This window comes from Leptonychotes weddellii, chromosome 4 (genome assembly GCF_054177405.1).
Source record: "Leptonychotes weddellii isolate Sample4059 chromosome 4, ASM5417740v2, whole genome shotgun sequence".
Classification (NCBI taxonomy): Eukaryota; Metazoa; Chordata; class Mammalia; order Carnivora; family Phocidae; genus Leptonychotes; species Leptonychotes weddellii.
This window is the reverse complement of record NC_138372.1, coordinates 39,038,455-39,061,021: the sequence shown is the minus strand read 5'-3', so window position 1 is coordinate 39,061,021 and position 22,567 is coordinate 39,038,455. Positions and strand designations below refer to the sequence as shown.

At 56.4% G+C, this 22,567-nt stretch overlaps 1 protein-coding gene across 11 annotated transcripts in view; it reads left to right on the top strand.

Annotated features, from left to right (window-relative positions):
* The window catches only part of LRP8 (LDL receptor related protein 8), a 76,014-nt gene that overhangs the window by 39,334 nt on the left and 14,113 nt on the right, over window positions 1-22,567 (top strand). For 3 of the 11 annotated variants that reach the window (XM_081816968.1, XM_081816964.1, XM_081816969.1), the window contains exons 4-13: window positions 3,922-4,050; window positions 7,063-7,443; window positions 8,333-8,455; window positions 9,261-9,383; window positions 12,558-12,677; window positions 12,765-12,890; window positions 15,713-15,887; window positions 17,915-18,142; window positions 20,868-20,986; window positions 21,246-21,385. In XM_081816968.1, the coding sequence (XP_081673094.1) occupies window positions 3,922-4,050; window positions 7,063-7,443; window positions 8,333-8,455; window positions 9,261-9,383; window positions 12,558-12,677; window positions 12,765-12,890; window positions 15,713-15,887; window positions 17,915-18,142; window positions 20,868-20,986; window positions 21,246-21,385 (1,664 nt within the window). Of the gene's footprint in view, window positions 1-3,921; window positions 4,051-7,062; window positions 7,444-8,332; window positions 8,456-9,260; window positions 9,384-11,346; window positions 11,425-12,557; window positions 12,678-12,764; window positions 12,891-15,712; window positions 15,888-17,914; window positions 18,143-20,867; window positions 20,987-21,245; window positions 21,386-22,567 lie in introns of all 11 variants that reach the window. The other 8 variants (XM_081816967.1, XM_081816970.1, XM_081816973.1 and 5 more) reach the window with 6 other exon arrangements.

The window sequence follows — 22,567 nt, the reverse complement described above, 5'->3', positions numbered from 1 at the left end:
ACTTTCATTCTTTTACTCGACAGACATTTTTCTTTTTATTAATTTGTGAACTCATAAATTAGAGAACGCCAGTGGATTGGATTTCTGGAGCAGGATTCTCTGGGAGTTGATAATGCCTACAGCCACTCCAGCATGCCATTCCAGGCCCTTGCCGACTCTGGAGGCTTCCTGGTGTCTGAGAGACGGTAGGCTTCTTCACGCCTGCCTCTCAGGACCTCGGGGACACCTGTTGGCCAGGGCATTCCTCGGGGCGTCTTTCTTGGAGAGAGGCTCCATCACGGTGGGCCCTGTGGACTGTGATCCCGTGCATTCCCGGGGGACGAGACCAAGGCCCTGACAGCCTCTTACATTAGGATTTCGTGAGATGAAACAGCGGCAACTGGTTTCTGAGTGTGTTCCAGGCTCTGAGTGTCAAGCTCTCCATGTTTCCTCATTTAAACAAGCTACCAACTCTAGGAGATTACGTAGCCCCATTTTCAGATGGAGCCTTGGTGCAGAGAGATTGACTGGCCGAAGGACCTGCATCTTAGTAGATGGGTTTGGACCCACGTGTGCCCAGCTCCAAAACTCATTCATTCTCTTTCTCCTGCATCGTGCTGCCTGGGGGCCTTTGGCTTCAGTTGTCCTGAATGTGGACATCAGGCAGCCATGTGGCAGACCCTACCTGAGTAAAGGCCCAGTGAGCCTCCTTCCTCTGGCGAACCCTCTCCAGCCCGGAGGTGCCGGGGGCACCAACAGGGCCTGCTTTTCTCATGGGCAGTGGTTACGTGTGGTAAGTTAGGCCATGTGTTTGGACATAAGAGACCTGGGCTAGAAGTCCAGCTTGGCCTCTCTCCACAAGACTTTGAGCAAACACCTTACCCTCTCTGGGCTTGGCTCACCTCATCTGTAAAATGGAGGTAGTCACAGCACTCCCCTCCCTCATGAGGAGATCCTGCATATCAGTGCTTACCCAGACCAGCTCCCCAGGACTAGGCAGTGAGGAGGCCTGACCCTGGAGCCTGCAAAGTGAGGTTCCCATTCTAGCTTTGGGGAAGAGCCGTATGACAGCAGAGATGGTCAGGTTCTAGGAGAGAGGGGTGGTTGGGACACCTGGCATCCAGTAGCCTAGGCGGTCCCTTCCCCTCTTTGGACCTCTGTCTCTTGTCACTATAGTGGGTGCTCCTCGATGTGACCTCTTGTGTCCTCACCTTCCAGGATGGTGCCTTGGCTCTTTGAGGGTAGGAAGGCTGGTGTCAGGCATTGCTGAATCCTCCAGAGCCTGTAATTAGAGCTGTCTATTTAAGGACACTGCAAATGTCTTATTAATTATAAAGAAAGGAAGCAGATGGATTGTTTAATCATTGTCCTTGCTGAAAGGTTATGCAATTAACTATATAAATATTCATTAACAGTTCAAGCGGCTGCCTGCTGTGCTGGGGTCTGCAGAACCAGGCCCCAAGAGGTGGGGAGGACGGTCAAGGGCCATTTCAGTCACCTGGGCATTTGGGTGTAGAGTTTGGGGCTGGTTCAGGCTACTTCTCTACCCCCAGGAGCATGCAGGGCAGGTTCAGTCAGAGGAACCTGGACTCTGCCTCTCACTTGCTGTGCATCTTTGGACCAGTTCCTTGGTTTCTCTGAGCCTGGTTCCTCCTCTGTCAAATGCAGTGCTTACCTGAAGGACTGCTGCCCTGCTCTGCTCCGGGGTACTGCTGTGATGATCTCTGGAGTTGGCACGTATAGCCTGGGAGGTTGCAGGCCGCATGGGAAATGGAGTGGCCTGACACACTGTGGGTGCTCAGTAATATGGCTTCCTCCCAACTCCCCCGTGAAGTTCCGTTTCCTGAGGCCTGGCTCAAGGATAGATGATCACCTTGTCCCTCTGTCTCATTGCTCTCAGGAGCTTGAAGGCATACAGAAGACCTCTATCACTCTTATGGGAGTGAATTTGAAAGATGAAATATTCTGTATCTTTTAGACTTGCAGAATGTTAACCCAGTGATTCTCAGATGGGGTGCGTGGGAATCACCCAGGGGTTGAGGGGAGTTACTGAAATGCAGGTTCCTGGGCTGTGCCCTCAAAGTCTGGATGCAGTCTACTATGAGCCGGGCCCAGGAACCTGCATTCCAGCAGCACCCATAGCCCACCCTGCAGTCAGGAGTCTGGGAAACACTAGTTGGCTTCAGCACCTTCATGTGCTTCCAGGGGTCCTGCGGTGTGCGGGTGATAGAGGGGCTCTGGAAGGGCCCCACCTCCCAGCAGCCAGACCTCCTTCACCACCCTGCACTATGGCCCCAAGGCTGCCTGATGTCCACATTCAGGACAACTAAAGCCTCAAAAGATCTTGGAGAGTCCGCACTCTCTAGGGCTCTATGCAACAGTTATTTGTGAAGGGGAATGTCTAAAAAATGAATCCCATGAATCCTGTATTCCCAGTGGGTTGCCTCCTGTTTCACGAAATGTATTCCTAGGGAGAACTCTGGGGTCCCAGGTACTTCTCTCCCTTGGCATAGTAGTGTCTTGGGGGCCCTGCCTCCAACACCTGCCCCCTGCCCCATCTTACCCCTTTTCTCCATCTCTTGTGCCCTGCCATCCCATCTATGAAAGTCAGAGAAGGGGAAACTGGTCTGAGATGAGGGGGCAAAATTGAGGGGGAGGCATGAGTGACCCCCCCCAATGGCAGGTGCAACAGACTGCCAAGTGTGTGGCATCAGACACAGCTGACTTTGAGTCCTCACTCGGTTCTTAGCAGCTGTGTGACTAGCGCCCAGTGCTTACCACCAGTTCTCGTACCCGGCAGCACTCAGTAGATACTCACTGAGTGAATAAACAAATCCTCATCTGTTCATTTGGAGAATTACAGTGGATAGTGAGCACTGGGCTGGGCGTTCTTCTAAAGGCCTTACAGACATTAACTTAGGGAATAGTATCATTCCCACTCTGTTGGCACCAAGATGAGGACTGTTGACTAAGGTCACATAGCCAGTGAGTGACCAAATCCATGCCCAGGAAGCCAGGTTCTAGAGCCCCTGCCCTCAACCTCCAAGCTGGAGGCCTCGACATAATCCTCATCCTGCCGGGCAATTGTGCGGATTAAGTATCTAGCTCTGTGCCTGGCACATCTGAGCGACGACTGAGTTTACACCCTGGAAGGTAGCAGGGAGCCAGCCGCAGAGGTCTGAAATGTGTCTGTCACGGCTGGGTCTGTCACGTGGGTCATCCTGGGCCGCTCAAGATGAGAGCTGTCCCCAGCCCTGATCAGGGATCTCATTCTTTCTTCCAAATTGAGAATCAGCCCTGGGGCTCCAGGCCCCTGATTGAGTCAGCCTCTGATTGCCACTGCAGTAATTATAGCTGTGTGGTCCCGCTGGGCCCTGCTGCACGCACAGCACCGCTCTCTACAGCGGACTCGGCACCATCGCTGGGGGCGGGGACAGCAGGGGGCGGGGCTTACCTGGGCAGCTGCTGCGGCCTTGGTGAGCCCTCCACATCCACACGTTCAGATCATGGAGTCACTGATGTGCCAAACTGAGGCCCGACTGGGGCATATTTCACCCCAGGGCACACGGCGGGGAAATGGCAGAGAAGCATGCAGGGCATGGCAATGTTGTGTTGCTGGAGCTCAAAGGGGATGTTTGGAGGGCGGAAGGTGGGGCTGGTGAGGCAGACAGGGCGGGCTGGATCGAGGAGGGGCTTGAGTGCCAGGGACCAAGGGCCCATGAAAGGGCGTTAGGCAGGGAGTGGTGAGAATGTAGGATTCCGAGGGTCTTAGGGGCAGACAGAGGCTGCTTCTCAGATGAAGAAACTGGGACCCGGGGCAGGGAGGCCCTGACAGATTCCCAGGGCCTCGGGCCGGGTGGCTGGAGTCCAGCGGGAGGACTGGTTGGCGCCATGCCCCGTGTCCTCCTTGGCTAAGCCATGCGCGTGTGTCTGTCTCCTCAGCCAAGCAGGTGTGTCCTGCAGAGAAGCTGAGCTGTGGACCCGCCAGCCACAAGTGTGTGCCCGCCTCGTGGCGCTGCGACGGGGAGAAGGACTGCGAAAGTGGAGCGGACGAGGCCGGCTGTGCCACCTGTGAGTCGGGTTAGGTCCCAGGGTCTGCAGGGTGGTCAGGCAGCCTCGGGGAGCAGTAGCCCCTTCCGGGAAGGGCCTTCTCTCGGGGCTCGGGGGGTGGAGAGGAAAGGGTAACGATCAGGACACTAGTAATGGCCAGGCGCTCTGGAGAGACATTTCCTGCTTTCATCCTCACAACCACCGCACGAGCAGCCATTCTCATCCCCATTTTATGGGTGAGGAAACTGAGGCTCAGACAAGCGAGGAAAAGCGCCCAAGGCTGAGTGGTGGAACTGAGATTCAAACCCGGCTCTGGACAGCCAAGCCCAGGAGTATTTTTACCATATCTGACATCTGCTCATCCATCCCATCCGTCTCCACCGACCCCCGAGCAAGGGCTGGGGGCCAGGGCCGGGTCTTGGGGAGTAATGGTGGCCTCCCCAGCCAGGGCGCTGGAGGTGCTGGGGGGGGGGGAGGGGCAGACTCCTGAAGTGTGAAGGACGTCTGATGCTGAAATCTCAGACTCGAGCACGAAAGTCACAGGGCGGGAAGACCCCCAGCAGCCTCAGCAGGAACAGATGGAACTGGTCACTGGGGCAGTTCCACATCACTGAGCTTCAAACACAGGATTATCTCCTTCCCCGGGAGCAGGCCAGCAGGTCCGGGGCCAGTGGGGCTATGCAATTGGATGGACACCTACTGTGTGCCAGGCCTGGAGCCAGGCTCTGGAAGGGATGATGAGGTGAATCCTACACACTCCTTCCTCCGGGAGCTCATGATTAATAGGAGAGACAGACTGGCTGTCAATAACTAGGCTGCAAGGCTGGGCTGAGATATGGGTGGTTTGGGGTATTATGGGGTATTGTGTGAGCTTTTGCCAGGCACTCACCCACCACTGCCTCCCACCGCACTCCCTCCTCCAGCCTCTATATTTACATCCTATCCATCCTCCCTGGCCCAGGGGAAATGCCATCTCTCCGGAGGCTTCTGAGTCACACAGCACTCTAGATTCCAAGTCTGGAGTTCTGATGTGTCTGAAGCAGGAAGCATCTGGGTATGGGGGGAGATCCTGGCAGGCAGTTTCAAAGCCCTAGTGATGGCACTGGCTTGTTTCCTCAGCTGTGATAATTTTGCGGGGCTTCGATGGCCAATGAGAATCCTCTTCCCTCCTTACTACCCCCCCCCACCCCATAATCAGATGCTTCCTCAGCTCTAAGGGCCATCAGCCGCTATTGCATGGGGTGGGAGTATCTCTAACTAGGCCATGTGGTGGCAGGCATGTTCCTCATTAATTATGCGAGACAGGGGAGGGTGTTTCGAAGGTCTTACTGGACGTCTCTGCTACAGCTCCCAACCACCTGGGCAGAGGAGAAATAATTCTTCCTTCTCTCCCTCCCCAGAGCTGCTTCCAGTTGGGAGTGCTGGGAGTGGGGTCTCTGGATGCAGGTCTGAGAATATGGCTCTTGAAGCTATTGTCAACTTTAAAGCCTCAGGGAGAGCTCAGTGTAAGGAAGTGACTTAGTGAGTCCTTCCCCCCAGACACATGCAAGCTGAGTCTGGCAGGAAAGTGAGGAGCTAATCTAGGCATCTGCGTAATCTTGAGGGGCAGACATCACAAGGTAGTGTGTGCTTTCCCCACCAGTGCCCCAACATCCCAAAAGCCCAGAAGGGGGGAAAATGCAGCTGTCAGAAACTTGATAGAGCTGTCAGCAACACATGATGAGCTGCCTACATTGTGAAACTGAAGACATCATTCTATTTTATGTTCAATAACAATGAAAAATGACATTTTTCTATCAGAAAATAAAAAACAGACTCTTGGCGCCCCCACATGGAAAGATCTGGTGCTGCCACCACCATGTTAACCCAAGGCTGCAGCCCCCAGGCGTATCCATGGCCTCGGTGTAAGGAATGAAGAAGGGAGATGAGGTCACTGCTCTGCTCTGATAACTGCCTACACTCCAGGAAAAGAGGAGCAAACCAGAAAGCTGAGAGGGGTCAGAGTAGGAGGGAAGAGCCCCAAACCTGGGTTCTGGTTCTGTGTGACTCTGGGCAAGTTGCTCCTCTCTGGGCCTCAGTTTCCCCATCTATAAACTAGCAGTTGGGCTGGTGGTCTCCAAAGCCCTCCCAGCCTCTGAGCTGAGTTGCTCACTAGAGAGAGGAAACCCAGGGCCCCAGGAAGGGCCACTGACCTGTGCCCTTAACTACTGCACATGCACACCCCCGCTGGCCCTGCACCCATTCACTCCACACCCGCCCCCTGCAGGGACCTCTGTGCCAGGCCCTCCGGTCGAAGCTGGGTCTCAGAGCCGGTCCCCATGCAGTAGTTGTGAGGGAGACAGGACATGAGACCCAGACACTTGAACATGCTGTGAAGGGCACGCAGAAGGAGAACAGAGGGAGAGGGAGGCTTCCCAAGTAGGAGCACGTACAGTGTGTTATAAAAGAGGTGGACTTCGGGCCCCTGAAGGATGAGAACTCGTCACTGCGAAATGCAGCGACAGTGGTTGGCAGGAAGAGACAGGAAGTGGGCAGAGGGGAAGAGCTTGGGTGAAGGCCTGGAGGTGAGGAGGTGGGTGAATGGTCTAGTATGGGTGAAGCCAGGGTGTGTGCGGCCGAGGTGTTCGGGTAGGGCAGTGACTCCGTGCCAGTGGCCTTGGACGCCAGACCAGGGGACTGAGCCGGGATGGTGTGGGCACATGGGGGTGGGGCAGGGCCAGAGCCTTGCCCTCAGGAAACAGCCCCAGACCTCGTGCCTTGGGGAAGGGTCGGTGTCCCGTCCGGTATCATTTCCTGGGACCATCACAAGACCCTTGGAGACAGGCAGCGCCCCGCCGCAATGCTGGCCGCCGCGGGACGGGAATGCTCGCTCCCAGTGAGGCTGCGAGGCTCAGGGAGGGGCAGGCGCGTCGCCCCAGGTCCCCGTGCATGGCCCCGGATCGGAAGTCCCCCGCCCCCCGCAGGGCGCCTGCGGCCTGAGGGCGAGCCTCAGGGCTCCCGCAGCAGGGCCGACCGGCTCTCTGTCCCGCGCAGTGTGCGCCCCGCACGAGTTCCAGTGCAGCAACCGCTCCTGCCTGGCCGCCGTGTTCGTGTGCGATGGCGACGACGACTGCGGCGACGGCAGCGACGAGCGCGGCTGCGCCGACCCGGCCTGCGGGCCCCGCGAGTTCCGCTGCGGCGGCGGCGGCGCCTGCATCCCCGAGCGCTGGGTCTGCGACCGCCAGTTCGACTGCGAGGACCGCTCGGACGAGGCGGCCGAGCTGTGCGGCCGCGCGGGCCCCGGGGCCACCGCCGCGCCCGCCGCCTGCGCCGCCGCCGCCCAGTTCGCCTGCCGCAGCGGCGAGTGCGTGCACCTGGGCTGGCGCTGCGACGGCGACCGCGACTGCAAGGACAAGTCGGACGAGGCCGACTGCCGTAAGCTCCCGCCGCCCTGTGCACCCCATACCGCGCGGCCCCGCCGCCCTGGTTACCTGGGTTACGGTGGGACGCGGGCTTGGGGAAGGTGGAGCCCTCAGTTGGAGGTCCCCAGGCTCCTAAGTTCTGCAGCTCAGGTCTGAACCCAGAGGCCCAGGGTCTTCTCCGGTCCCGCCCTCCCTGTCCTGCCTCCCACCCCCTGCCCTTGCCCATTTCAGGCATTCACCTGCTAGCCCCAGTGCCAGAGACCCAGGTAGGCTCAGGAGTTGCCCCTGCCCTTCCTACCTGCTGGGCCTGCTTGTCCTTCATGGCCTCAATCCTCCCAGCTGGGCTGGGTCTCTCCCCCTGGGCTACCCTGAGCTACCCTCTCCTGCAGCACAGCCTATGCTGTGATGTCATCTGTTCATTCCTCAACCTCCCTCGGGCCCCTTGAGCTCCTAGGGGATGGGGAGCCTCCCAGTAGTCTCTGGGTTCTCCACGTCCCACATAGTGCCCGGCATGCAGACGGCGCTCAGGAAGGGTTTGCTGAAGGGATGAAGTCGTTAAGTAATGAGCACCAACACTCAAAAGAAGGCCATGGGTCTGTTGTGGGCAGGTGGCCCTGGGGAGAGGCGATGGGTGAGAAGACAGGAGACCTGAGTTTCAGCCCTGGCTCTGCCAGCCAGAGTGCTGTGTGATCCTGGGTGAGGCCTTCCCCCTCTCTGAGCTTCAGTCTCCCTATCTGTACGCTGCAAGTGCCCTGGCCAGGTGTCCTCTGAGGACTCCCAAGCTCAGCCACTGGTTCTGTTCTTGCTGAGGGTGGATATGGGCTGGGGCTGGGGACTACGCGAGGAGAGCTGTCCCAACACCACATTGGCCCTGACCCTCCCTCTTTGCCCTCTCCTGGCAGCTCTGGGGACCTGCCGTGGGGACGAGTTCCAGTGTGGGGATGGGACTTGTGTCCCTACGATCAAGCGCTGCAACCAGGAACAGGACTGTCCGGACGGGAGTGATGAAGCTGGCTGCCTGCAGGGTGCGTGGGGTTGGAGGCAGAGGGGCGACACCCTCCCTGAGAGAGCCCTGAGCTCTCCCGGCTTCAGGGAGAGCAGAGTTCGGAGAGGTCTCCCCTTGGTCCCTAGGATGTGTCTTCCCCCAGAGCATCACTTGCCCCTAAATTACCCAGATTTACTCCCTGCGGTCCTACTGGCCCCAGAACAGGATTTTAAAGGACTTTGCAAAAGCTAAAAGAGGCCTAGGGGGACATGAAAAGGCACTGCAGGAAGTCCATCCCCACCATTTGTCCACGCCCAAGCCTCCGAGTGGCTTCTTTCCCAGCGTAAGCTGAGCCTCCGTCCCCAGGGAACGCCCTTCATTCTCAGATGACTCTCTGGTCATCACTCCCCACTTGCAGGAGCCAGGACCCTGACCATAGGTCATCTGGGGAAATGGATAAAAGGTTGGGCAGTGAGGTGGCCTCCCCTATGCAGGGCCTCTAGGGCACAGGTGGCCCTCAGATGGTCAGTCCAGTCCCCGGGGTCTCTGTAGGGCTCCTGCTTTTCTCTCTCAGGGCCCAGTACTGCCAGATCAGGCACAGACCACCCCCGCCCCCTGCCTCACCCAGCTAGATGATGCTTGGGTATCCTGATTATCCCTGGGGTCCCGCCCTTCTGAGAGCAGAGCTCCCACCAGCCCTGTATTCACCTGTCTGTCCTGGGTCCTCTAGAGACTAGTGGGGACTGGGGCTGGAGCTCGGCTCGCCTCCCATGGACCTAGACCAGCCTAGCCCTCCCTGCCCAAGGTCTCACAGGTCCTGTCCACTCTCTTGTCCGGCCCGACAGAGTCAACATGTGAGGGTCCCCGCAGATTTCAGTGTAAGAGTGGCGAGTGCGTGGACGGCGGGAAAGTGTGTGACGCTCAGAGAGACTGCCGGGACTGGTCGGATGAGCCTCTGAAAGAGTGTGGTACAGTACCTGTCTCCTTCTGGCTGCTGGACTGACCCCCCCCCACCCAGCCCCCTCCTGGCATCTGGGCCGAGGCCTATGCCTGCCCCTCTGCACACATTCTGCTCTGACCCTCTCTCTGGACTCGTGCGCTGTCCTGTGGCCTCAGGCGGGACTCTGCCTCTGGGGCCTCATTCTGCATCTCTGCAAATCGAGCTGCCTTTCCTTTCCAACCCAGACGCTCAGTTATGCTTCCTCTCACAAACTCGGCCTCTCCTCCTCACTCCTTCCACATTCAGACCTCTGAGTGTGTGCTCCCTCTGAAACTTTCCTCCTCAGTGATTTCTGTCTTGCTGACCTAGCCAGGGCCCTGGCCTCTGAGGCCTTCCAGCCCCCTGCAGGAATCCCTGCAGAGGGAGAGGTAGGGGACAGCAGGCAGGTAGCCAAGTGAGGTGCATCCCAAGGTCTGCCTTATCCTCACTCAGGCCTGGCCTGAGCCAGGTGGCCTTGGGATGCACCTCACTTGGCTACCTGCCTGCTACCCTCTATTCCCAAGGAGCTTGGACTTTCTGGGAGGCAAGACTTATAGGCTGGGCACGAGTAAGGGGCTAGAGCTGTCAGGGTGGGTTCCAGGCTAAAAAGAACAGGAGAGTCTGGGCTGTAGGTGAGGTGGGCATCCCACAGAACATGCTGGAAACCCAGTGTGGGCTCCACGAAGGTTCATTTCTGAGCTCAGGGGTTTGGACAGAGAATTCCTGGGAGGACAGAGCCTAGATCAAACCCTACCTTCCTGACAGACCCGTTTTCACTCAGCACCTCCCCTCCTGGGCACTCCAGGGAGTTTCATTCTCTAGAACTCCCCAGAAGCAGCATGTCTCCACCCCTGCTGGAGATTTTAAAATTGATTTTGAAAGGAAGAGTGGTTGGGTGAAGGTCACTCAGGCTGCACCTGAGCTGGCAGGACAGACACTCCTCTTGGGCCCTCCTTCTCTCTCAGAGGCCCTGCCGGGAAAAGTCCCAGAGGAAGGAACCCGGGCAAAAGAGGATAGGGAAGTGGAAGCAACTGAGCCTAGCCCCCCACCCCACCCAGGTTTGGAGTTAGCCAGGGACTGCTAACCTACTAAATCTCTTCTTTTTGGTCTTTTGCATGACACACCTAAGAGCAGTATGTATGCATGTATTTGTGTCTCTGTGTGGGGGAGAGGCCAAAGTCTGTGTCCATGGCTCCTCCTCTGAGTAAGGCAAGGGAACCGCTAGTCGTGTCTCTGTGGGTCCCTGCATCCGTGTGAACGTGTCTGTGGAGTCCACGGACCTGCTGCTGCCTCCGCACATCTGCTGGTGTGTGTGAGCATGCATGCAGGGACGCGCATGTGCTGGGGAGAGTGACTCTGCCCTTCCTTCCATGGCGGCCTCTGGACCACCAGCCCCCTCCTCCCCTGCAAGCACCCAGCAGAATCACCTCCAGGCTAGATGAATTGGGGAGGCCCAGGGGATCCCCTCCGGCCTCTGCCTTGGTGCTGGCCTTCCAGAGCAGGGTCAACAAGGTCCGGACCCACTCTCATTCTCTCGCCCGGATGCACCTCCGCGCTAGAGGACTCTGTGCTTTTCTCTTTCAGAGAAACCTGAGCCACTTCGAGCTCTCCCTTTTCCCTTTTCAGAGCCATCCTACATATGCTAGTCTGTCAAGTGCTCAGTAAATACAGCTGTTGAGTTGCTGCTACCTACGGGGGGTGGGGGGTGGCAGTGAGTGGTGCATGAATGAGGCGGTGAGTGAGCGGTGAGCAGGTGGATGGATGGCACTGAGGGAATAATACAGTAAGGAGAGGTCAGGGAAGGCGTGGAGTGACAGAAGATTTCTGGAGGTGGTGCCCCACAGAGAGCCCTTCAAAGCTGCCGTGGCTCAGCCCATCCCAGGGGACTCTGGGCTGAGTCCCCCCCCGCCAGACCCTCCAGTCATGGGGTTGCTGTGATCTTGTTCTTTCAGTTCCACCAGCATCCCAGGGAAACAGGAGGAGGCCCAGGGGTAAAGGGGAATCATCCCTTTGCATGGCTCAGGCTGCAGGTGGGGCACCCACAGCTGTGCATGGCCTGGGGTGGGCCGCTCAGACCAGCTGTGTGCATGGCCACAGCTCGCTTAGCTCAGCTCTGCTTGGCTTGTCTGGAGTGGCGGTGCATGAGCCCGGTGGGTAGAAGGGTGGCAGGGCACCTTCTCTTGGCTTGCAGAATTAACCTGTGATTCCAAAGCCCAGAAGATGCTGTGAGAACATGGTGAGCCTTGGTGCTGGCCTCCCTAACCTCCCCTAGGACTCTGCCAGAGGGGCCGAGGGAATGGAGGATGGGGAGACCAGATGAGCTCCTGGCATCCCTTCAGCCCCTGCAGCAGTTGGTACTCCCAGGACCAGGCCTGTGACTGAGTGTAGGAAGAGGGACAGGTGCTGAGAGGGGAGAAGGTGGAAATAATCCATCATATTCCGTGGTAGGAGAGAACTGACCGAGCAGCAGCTCTGTGTAGAAAAGGCTGGGGTCTTAGATAACCACAAGCTCAGTGGGGACAGCCTTTGTTGTTCAGACTCCCTCTGGGCAACAGCAGACTAGCCCTGGGCCCTGTCCAGGGAGGGACATGTGTCCAGAGGAAGGCACTTGAATGGCAGGGCACCAGAAATCAGTGCTTTAAGGAGATTCTGAGGGAGCCATCAGACTCTGGCCAACCCCACCCAGCAGAGGAGAGGGAGCAGAAGCTTTAGGAAGGCCAGTCTAGTGAGGAAGGCTCTCCTAAGAAGGAAGGGGGTTCCTAGAGGCTGTAGATGTTTAAGCAAGGGCATTTCAGAAGGGTTTCTTAATGTATCCTGAGGGTTGGGGGTGATCCCCGCACGATGAGGTCACGAGGAAGGAGGAGGTGAGACCCGTGTTTGTGAAAGGAGAGACCTTAGGCGGCCTAACTGCCTCCAGCCTCCAGGTAGACAGAGCCCTGACCTGGGAGACAAAGGACCTGAGTTCCACTCTGTCCCTGTCTTTGTGTCCGGCCCGGAGCCTCCTCTTGCCCAGTCACCTGGTTACTGACGCTGCGGCTCAGCATCCTGGCTCTGTGAGGGTCCTGCTGCCCTGAGTCTCTGCCTCAGCTCTAGGCCCAACCCCTGCCCTGCCCCCACCCTAGCCCGGGCTCCTGGACCCTCAGGAGCCTGTGTCCCTCCCCAGGGCTGAACGAGTGTCTGCACAACAATGGTGGCTGCTCCCACATCTGCACAGACCTCAAGATCGGCTTTGAGTGCACATGCCCAGCAGGCTACCAGCTCCTAGACCAGAAGACCTGCGGCGGTGAGACCCTCCCCTCACCGCCCCCCGCACCCCCCAAGCAGAGGCGGAGCGCTCTGCCGGTTCTGACCTGTGTTCCGCTCCCCACAGACATTGACGAGTGTGAGGACCCCGATGCCTGCAGCCAGATCTGTGTCAACTACAAGGGCTACTTTAAGTGCGAGTGCCACCCTGGCTACGAGATGGACACGCTGACCAAGAACTGCAAGGCTGTTGGTATGGGCACCCCAAGGTGGGGGGCACGGGGGCAGCCCCAAGGGGACACAGAAAGCAGCCTGCTGCCACCTATGTGTGGAGCAGATGGGTATACGGATGCGCGTGCGCACACACACACGAAGCACTCCGACTCTAAGTATACCTCATACACACAGCACATTGCACACGAACGCCCGCACAGACCCTGCCCAGAGCCACCCGGGATTGCAGAGATGGCCCATGCAGCACGCGCAGCGTACAGACGCACACTGGCCCGTGCAGACGACGCACACAGCACAGACAGTCCCCGTGGAGCGCGTGACGTGCGCAGGCCGACACGTTGTCGTAGGCACGGGGCATTCGGCAGTAAGCAAAGCAGACACGGATCCCTGTGTGCCCTCCCGGGACTTACATCCTGGTGGATGGGACAGACAAGAAATCTGATCAATAAGTAAAATAGAGAGCATGGCAGACGGTGGTCATGGTTAAGGAGGAACACAACGTGGAGAAGGGGAGAGGGAAGTCTGGGGCGCGGGGTGGCAGGCAGGCCTACGGTTTTAGATGGAGCGGTCAAGGAATGACCTTCATGAGAGGAGGTGAAGGAAGGAGCCGTGCAGTTACCTGCAAGAGCCACATTTCAGGCCAAAGGGACAGCAAGTGCAAAGGCCCTACGGCCAGAGCGTGTGTGGTGTGTTCGGATGACAGCGTGGAAGCCGGCGTCGCTGGGGCAAGGAGCATAGGAGATGAAGTCAGCGAGGTGACTCCGGGCCGATCACAGGGCCTTCTAGACCGTTATAAGGGCTGACTCTCGATTTCACCCCAAGCCGGGGGGAAGCCTTGGAGGGTTTTGAGTAGAGGAGGGGTGTGCTGTGCCTTCCATTTCCACAGGCTTCCTGTGGCTGCTGTGCTGGGAGGAAGCCGTAGGGAGCACGGGAGGGAGCAGGGAAACCATTGAAGAGGTTTTGGGCCATAACCCAGAAGAGATGGTGGCTTGGACCAGGGTGTTGCAGTGTGAACAGTGCGAAGCAGACAGACTGGACATACTCTGAAGCTCAAGACTTATTCTGAAGCAACGGGATTCACATACCAATTGAAAGTGGGATGTGAGAGTTAAAAAAAAAAAAATCAAAGATGACTGCAAGGCTTTTGGCCAAACAACTGGGGAAACAGGATTGCTATTTATGGAGCTGGGAAAGATGGTGCGAGAAGCAGGGTTGGGAGAACAGTACATTGATTTGGGCATGCTGAGTTTCCAAGAAAGCTGTTCTGACATCCGAGTGGAGGTAGTGAGGAGGCAGCTGGACGTACGAGTCTGGAGCTCAGATGCGCACATACGATGCGCAGTGTGCGGATTGTAACAGGACAGCGGCCGCAGTAAGGGACACGAAGCCTGCAAACCCCAAAACGTACCCCAACTGCGCCAGACGCAACACGTTAGCGCCTCACGCGCCACGTGCAGCCAGTTCTCGCCGCCCCCCAATCCCCCACGTGGGGCGCGTGTCATCCACACGTGGATTATGTACGTGCAGTGGAGACAACCCACAACTGCCCTGTAATCACAAGGCCCGCAGAGGAACATCTAAAGTGCAGTCACACAAAAATCCCAACCATCCGCACACTGGGTTCCAATCACAGACCTCTCTCCGTAGAAACGGCCTCAAGATACCCTGTAACCCAGCTCCTGGCTTCCGGAGGATAGTGTCGCTGCTCTCGTTTTGGGATGAGGAAAATGGCACAGTCAGGGGCAGGGCTTTGAAGTCGGCTCTCCTTTCTCCTTCCTGCACCCGGAGTTCTGGTTCTCTGGACTCTCTGAGGGTATCACGTCCTCCCCTCCCCCCTCCCCTGGCCCATCACCACACACAGGGCACAGGCCATCACCTACCCGGCCCCCAGGGAACTCATTAGCCTGGCATAGATGCACAGTGACAGGGACCAGGTGGCCTGCTGAAGTGTCAGCTGGAAAACGGGGAAAAGGCCCACGCGGCTCCAGGTACAGGTATTGGTATCTGAGAGTAGCCCCATACATCTAACACCAGGCTGGAGGAGTGAAACCGGAGTTAAGTGCTGGTCCTTCACAGGCCTCTGGGGTAGTGACCCTCATACTGAGTAGCCAGGAATGTCTCGGTCACTAGTGATCTCCTAAAATATCCTCCTAAGTCTAAAAACGACTTGTGTGTGCATGGGTAGTCGTGTGTTGTCTCCATTGCACGTATATAATCTGTGCTGTATATCGCACATATCCCATCCCTGCCACTGTTTCAGAGTCAAGGGCAAACTCTGCACCCAGCTCCCAGGACCCTTCCTGATCCCTGCCAGCCTCTGAAGCTTCCTCTGTTGTCATGTCCCCAAACACATTCCGCATAAACTAAAGCCCCAGTCTTCAGGGAGAGGAGTCTGAGCCTGTGTCTTCTCTTTTAAACCTCACCCTAGTTCTGATGTTCGTCCTCGCACTCCAGCCTCAGTCCCCTTTCTAAAACACTTAATGCTCACATGGCCCCTTCGTGAACTATTGCAGTGGGGCCCTAAGCAGGGGAGTTGGGGAGCAGTGCATTCTAGGTAGAGGGGACCACTTGAGTAAAGGCCCGAGGCAGCCAGGCCCCGCCGTGGCTAGGTCATAATAGGTGGTCTGGTGGCTGGAGTCAAGGTGTGTTAGGGGTGAGTGGTGAGGCTAGGCAGGGAGCTTGGGGTCACACCACAGAAGGCCTTCAGTGTAAGCCTAGGAGGAAATAGGGGGAGTGTGTGTCTAGTAAAAAGAATACAGATCCTTCTGTTATATATGGTACTTTGCATCCTAAGCCCCGCCTTTTGCACTGACCCGTCTTCTCAACCTTCCCGCCTGCTAGCTGGCAGAAGCCCGTCGCTGATCTTCACCAACCGGCATGAAGTGCGGAGGATAGACCTGGTGAAGCGGGACTACTCGCGCCTCATCCCCATGCTCAAGAACGTCGTGGCACTGGATGTCGAAGTTGCCACCAATCGCATCTACTGGTGTGACCTCTCCTACCGCAAGATCTACAGGTGAGCAGTGGCAGGTGTCCCGCAGCCAGGTCTGGGCGGGGGCGGGGGCCTGACAGGAGGGGGGGTGCCTCTGGGCCCCCTCCACCTCCAGGATCCCCAGGGGACAGATGGGGACTTGCGAAAGGATGCAGGATCACAGGGGATATGGAAGTGCCAGGTCTTCTCCTACCCCGGGGCTGGCCGAGGCCCAGAGCTCTGTGGGGAGAGCAGCTTTGAGCCCGCACCCCTGGGCTCTGACTGACCTCTGGCGGCCCGGCGGGGCAGTGCAAGACACAGGAACTGTTCCCCCAGGCCAGGAAGGAAGAAGCTCTGGCTTCGGTGAGGACATTTGAAGCAGCCCATGTATCTGTGTGTTGGATCCTGGGGATGACTCAGTCAAAGATGACTCAGACCTGTCACTCATGACATAGTGACATCTATTATGCTGATCCTGAGAGAAAAGTACAGAGGGGGCCTCCTACCCAATCTGGGGTGTCAGGGAGCTCTTCCTGGATGGCACTGTCCCCGGTCCAGCCCTTTACTTTGTCTGACACCATAGGCAGTGGACTTCGGCTCTCCAGAAGGCCCCTCACACACACAAGGAGGTCCTCCCATAGGTCTTTCTCAAATCCCACAAGCCTGCCTCCCTATCCGGGCCCCTTTTTGGACGTCATGTCCTTTCTTTTTCCTGAGATCCATGTGGCAGGACTGCCAATGACCAGGCATGGGGTAGACTGTTAAAAGAATGATGGGATGGTTGAATGGATGGATGGATGGATGGATGGATGGAGGCAGATATACCAAGTGCTACTCACTGACAGCTAGAAGCATACCACACCCCCAACACACAGACACGTACTCAGTTTGCACTCACACACAGAAGCAGCTAGAGCCATATCTGCCCCACTGTTATGCCTGGAAGAGGCAGGATTTGATGACAGACTGGGTATGGGGCCGAAGGAGGTGCATTCTGGGAGTTTCAGATTTCCGGCTTGGGAGATTGTGTGGCTGGTGCTGCCATTCTGTGAGTTCGGAGCAGTGGATCGGGTGGGGTGTGGGCCATTCGGGCTGGCTGAGGGGAGGGGAATGGGGGTGGGCAGTTTGGGACACGTTGAGTTCAAGGTGTCTGTGGGACATCCAAGGGTGCCAGTTGGCTTTATAGTCTGGAGCTTAAGAGAGTGGTCAGGATGGGAGAGTCAGAGTTATGGGTGGCAGTGGGCGCTGTGGATCTAATCAACCAGAGGGAGGACGTGGGGGAGGAGAGAGCCTTGGGAAAAACAGCATTTGGGAGACAGAAAGTCCTGGTAGTATTACCTCCTGAGTGTCCGCTGTGTTCTCAGCCCCTTCTCTCCGTTCTCACTGACACAACCTTTCTGCAGACACTCTTCATCCCTCACCCAGCTGCTGTCATGATCCCCGAGCCAGTCTCCCTGCCTCCATTCCTCCCCTTCCAGTGCATCAGTGCCACAGTGATCCAACATGCCTTTCTGACCATGACCTGTCACCTGCTCAGTCACTCCCTCCAGAATAAAATCCTGACTGCCTAGCATGGCCTGCAGCCCCTGCCTACACTTACTTCCAGTCTGTATCCCACATACTCAGCTCTGCCCCCACCGAATGCCTCACTGTTCCAGAACACACACCTCTGGACACTCGCACATGCCATTCCTTCCGCTTTCTGTTCCTTGTGCTCCTGGTGAGCTAGTCTTTTCTGGACTCAACTACAGAGCCTCCTCCAGCCCTCCAGGATAATGGAGTCTCCGTTTCTTGGCTGCTAGAGTCTCTGATGCTTTCCGTAATCACGTTGTACTGTGATTCCCTGGCTATAAATCCCTGTCCCCCACTAAACTGAGCTCCTCCAGTCCAGGGGCTGTGGCAGATTCAAGCCTGTATGCTTGCCCCTGGTGGCCCAGGAACTAGCCAAGTTCCTCTAAAATCCACTGCCATGGCCTAGAGGGGAGGGGGCTCTGGGGAAAGGGTGCCCAGGCAGGTCCAGATGGACCCATGGGTAGAACACCTGCCCCATGGCCAGCTCTGGTTGCTCCTAGCGCCTACATGGACAAGGCCAGCGACCCGGCAGAGCAGGAGGTCCTCATGGATGAGCAGCTGCACTCTCCAGAGGGCCTGGCGGTGGACTGGGTCCACAAGCACATCTACTGGACTGACTCAGGCAACAAGACCATCTCTGTGGCCACAATTGATGGCGGCCGCCGCTGCACTCTCTTCAGCCGTGACCTCAGTGAACCCCGGGCCATCGCAGTCGACCCCCTGAGAGGGTGAGTGTCCCCACCCAAACTTCCCATTCTCCCCGAGTAGGCACTCAGTCCTCCTGTGTCTGTCATAAGAGCTATCTTGAGGACTTTGGAAGGCCCTGGGCCACTCAGACGGCCCAAGGGAAGAAAGTCTGTGTGGGCCCCTCAGACTATTAACCCCTGACCAAGGGCTCTTTGGGCACTGGTCACCAGGGTTCTCCTGGACTCTGCCACTCACTCATCATATCATAGAATCAGTGCATCGCAGAGCAGAGTCAGGCTCTAGAGATTGCCTAGTAAAAGCTCCTGGGGCTGGACAGGGAGCTCGTTATTTCCCACACAGGTCGTTTCATTTCAAGGCAGCTCTGTCTATTAGAAAGTGTTCAGGATTTTTTTTTTTTTTTCTCAGATCCCCAAATCTGCCTAACTTTGACTTTCTCCATTGGCTTCTGGAGTTACATCAAACATGGTTACTCCCTGCCCCGCAGGACAGCCAGCAAGATAATGAGGACCAAAGGGACCGGGTCTGCTCTTCTCCAGGCTGCCCACCCCTGGGCCCTCAGTCTCTGGGCCCCTCACCACCCAGGCTGCCCGGCTCTGGCCACACCTCCATTTTGGGGGTAGTGATTTTGAACAGAGCAGGCCCCCTCCCTCCCTTCCTCAGGAGGGATGTCCCAGGAAGGCATGGTTTTTCAGCAGCTGTAGTCATATTAAGTTTACCAGGATCACTAGCTTCTTCCTATCACTGTTTCTTTCATTGTAAACGGGGATAAGAAAACCTTCTTCTTCCAGTGAGGGCGGCCGGGGGCCACGGTGGCACCTGACAGAACGCGTGAGGCCTTGGGCAGGAACTGACAGCTGCGCTTTAATGAGCCCACACAGGAGCGCCCAGCATGGGACCAGGCACCCTACTGATGCTGGGTCGTCTCACTTAACCCCCACTTCAGCCCTGCTCCCTGTGTGTCCCCCCACACGTGGTTTCACCCAGCCCATCTCCAGTCCAGTGGATCTGTCCGAGTCCCAGCAGGAAACCCATCGCACACCCTAATTCAGATCATTTGAGGAGGGCTCACAAAGGGACTGTTTACAGAGGAGTGGGTGAGGTCTGATGCACTGTCCCTACCAGTGAGCCCTTAGCAGCCCTAGGCCTGAGGGGTAGGAGAATGGCCTGCGGCCCCCTGCCTACCCCTGCGGCGAGGGGTACCCGGGTTGGGAAGGAAGGAGGAGCATCTTCAGAGCAGTAGCCAGCCGGAGGCAACTTTGTAGAGAGGAGTCTGGAACAACCCTGACCTCAGTCTCTCCTTCCTCCTGCTGAGACATTTTGCTGAATGCAACGGGAAGTCAGAAGGCTAGGGAGCCAAGCCCGTTGATGTGGTTCACACATGGGTCAGGTATTTGGTGTACAGAGCAGAATGGGGATGGGTGGAGAGCGACTCCACGGCTGCTAACAGAAGCACTCAGCCCCCCAGCCGCAGGTCAGCCTTGGCCTGACACCAGGTCTCAGCAGAGGCAGTTTTAGAGAGAATGAAGCCTCCAGGCTTTAGAGTTCAGCTTGCATTTGTATATAAATTTGAAGGTTGGCCCCACTACTTATTAACAGCGTGATCTGAGGGAAGTCAACCCCTCTGAGCCACAATTTACTCATCTATAAAATAGGACTAATTACACTCTCCAGGGGCTGTGGTAGGGCTAGAATGAAAACATAATTTTGTCCAACAAATACTAAATAAGAGCCTGTTCTGGGTCACACATGAGCTACCTGCCAGGTACACAATGAGGAAACAAGACAGACAGCCTGCCCTCAGTGGAGCTTACAGACTAGTGGGGACAATAGATAGTAAAATACACCACACCACCCAAATGCACACAGAAATAACTGATTGTATAAGTGGTAGGAAGGCAAGAATGGGTGCTTTCAGAGATGATAACAGGGCAAACCTACTTATAGAGAAAGATTCTGTACAGCAAGGACATTCACACAGAAGGAGCCCGGGGATGGGTAGAGGCCCGAGGTTCTGTGAAGGCCTGTCCGATAAAGGCTTGGTGCCCTGGAGCCCCATGGGGCACGTGTGGGGTTTGGAAGGGTAGGGTGGTGGTGGGAGAGACAACCAAAGAGGCAGGCAGAGCTCTGTCAGCTGTGGGAAGGATTTGGGATTTTGTTTTAAGGGCAACAGGAGAAACCACCATAAAGTTTAGAAACTAGAGAGTGACAACTGATTTCCATTTCTGAGAGGTCATTTGCCTGCTCTAGAGGGACGGGAGTAGAGGGGCAGTGACGGCTGCATTTGTAAGTACAGGAGGTGAAACCTCTCAGCTCATTGCATAGCACACAGTAGGTACTCAATAAACGTTCGAGAAAGAAGAGAGAGAAACCCTGGGCCGAATTCCAGCTGTGAGACCCCCTGGTAAGCCGCCCACTTTCCCCTCTATGGACCAGGAAAGTAAGAGAGGGTTGACGAGGGCCTTTCCTGCTCTGGCCTCTAGGGCTCCAGTTAGAGCTGCCAGAGTGGGAGAAAGGGGCTCAGACGCTGTTCAGCTGAGGCTGGGTGGACTCTCGGGGCTCTCAGATGAGGGGAAGCTAACACAACTGCTAACTCTTAGATTCGATGGTTCCAGTGAATTTCAGAGGCCTTCCCGGTCCCCACTGAGCATAATCTTCAACATTCAATGGGTCATTGAGCTCTGTGACCCAGACCGCCCTAACCCCACCCCCTGACTAAAATTCCAATGGAGTTCTTCTCTCTTTTAGGTTCATGTATTGGTCTGACTGGGGGTACCAGGCCAAGATCGAGAAGTCTGGGCTCAATGGTGTGGACCGGCAAACACTGGTATCAGACAACATTGAATGGCCCAATGGAATCACCCTGGGTGAGCCCTGCCTCCCCCTGGATTGGGGGCCTATCCCACTACCTGGTGCGGGCTACCATCTGCCATCTGGAGCTCCATGGGTCTTGTGTTTATATCCCCTTATAGTGCCCATGCTTGTATTTCTGGATGGTTGCCCCAGGCTGGCCTCCATGGGAGGCCTGGCCTGGAAATATGAGTAGGGAAGTGGGCACAGAGGAGCAGAGATCCTGGTTAGGATCCCAACTCAAGACCCGATCCCCTGTCCTTTTTCCTCCCCAAGATTTGCTGAACCAGCGCTTGTACTGGGTGGACTCCAAGCTTCACCAACTATCCAGCATTGACCTCAGTGGAGGCAACAGGAAGATGCTGATTTCCTCCCCTGACTTCCTGAGCCATCCTTTCGGGATAGCTGTGTTTGAGGTGAGCCCCGGGAGGGGAGACATGGCCCTATCAGGAAGCTGAAGCCTAGAAAAGGCTTTTCAAATAGGATGGCTCTCTGAGACTTGTCCAAATGGAAACAAAGGCACAGGGAATCCAGCTGACTTGTGTGTACACAGTGTGTGAGCTGCCTGCACACAGAGGCCTGGCAGCCTGTTGTCCTGTGCTTCCTTCCCAAGACCCCTTTCAGAGCGCTTGTCACAGGTACGTTGCTAGACCACGTGTGTTTCCTCTTTGTACCCTCAGCACCTGGCACTGTACCCCCATATACAGAAGGTACCCAATAAAGGGAGGGAGGGAAGAAGGAATATACATTTCCTTAGAATCTACTGTTGGAAATAGCCTGAGAGAGGCTATTCAATTCAGCACCCTTCCACTGACCTTCGCTGGACTCTGGGGTCCTAGAAGTGAATCAGACATCGTCTCAGTCCTCACGAAGCTCCCCAGAGGGTGAAGCGTCCAACCCCTCCCGTGCCTGTGTTCTGACCCTAACAACCTTTCTCCTTGGGGAATGGGGAAGCCAGAACCAACCAAGGTCTCACCACATCGATCTCTTCCCCTACACTAACTCGGCCACCAAGGGGAGGGAAAGCAAGGGGACGGTGGTCTATGGTGGGCATTGGCCATATTTGCTTAGAGTGACATCACTCAGCACTGCTCTGAAATTGTGGGCAAAGCCCCACCTCCAAGTCCAGCCCCTGCTTCGAAAGACAGGTGTGTTCAGACACACGTGTGTGTGCTCGTGCGTATGCGTGGCAGGTATGTGTAAAGTATATATGCATGTGTCTACATAAATGCATCCATTTACAAGCATGCATTTCTGTGTGTGCTGGTGCTTGTGAATATGTAAATACTTATAGCAAGACTTAGTTAAGTGTCTGTTTTGGTACAAGTGTGCTTTTGTGGGTACGTGTCCAGATCTGTGCATGAAACTGCATGGCTGTACCTGTAATTGTGGATTTGCCTGCAGATGCACCTGTAGGCTTATACGGACAAAGTGTTGGATGCATATTTACACGTATACCCGGAGGCTGTAGGAGGACCTATTAGGGAATAGTCCTCAGTAGCTTATACATCCCCTCCAATCTTAGTCCCAGGCCCCGGCAACGGTAACAGTCATCGAGACCCAACTTTGGGTTTCTCCTGGGCTCCAGGAAGCAGGCC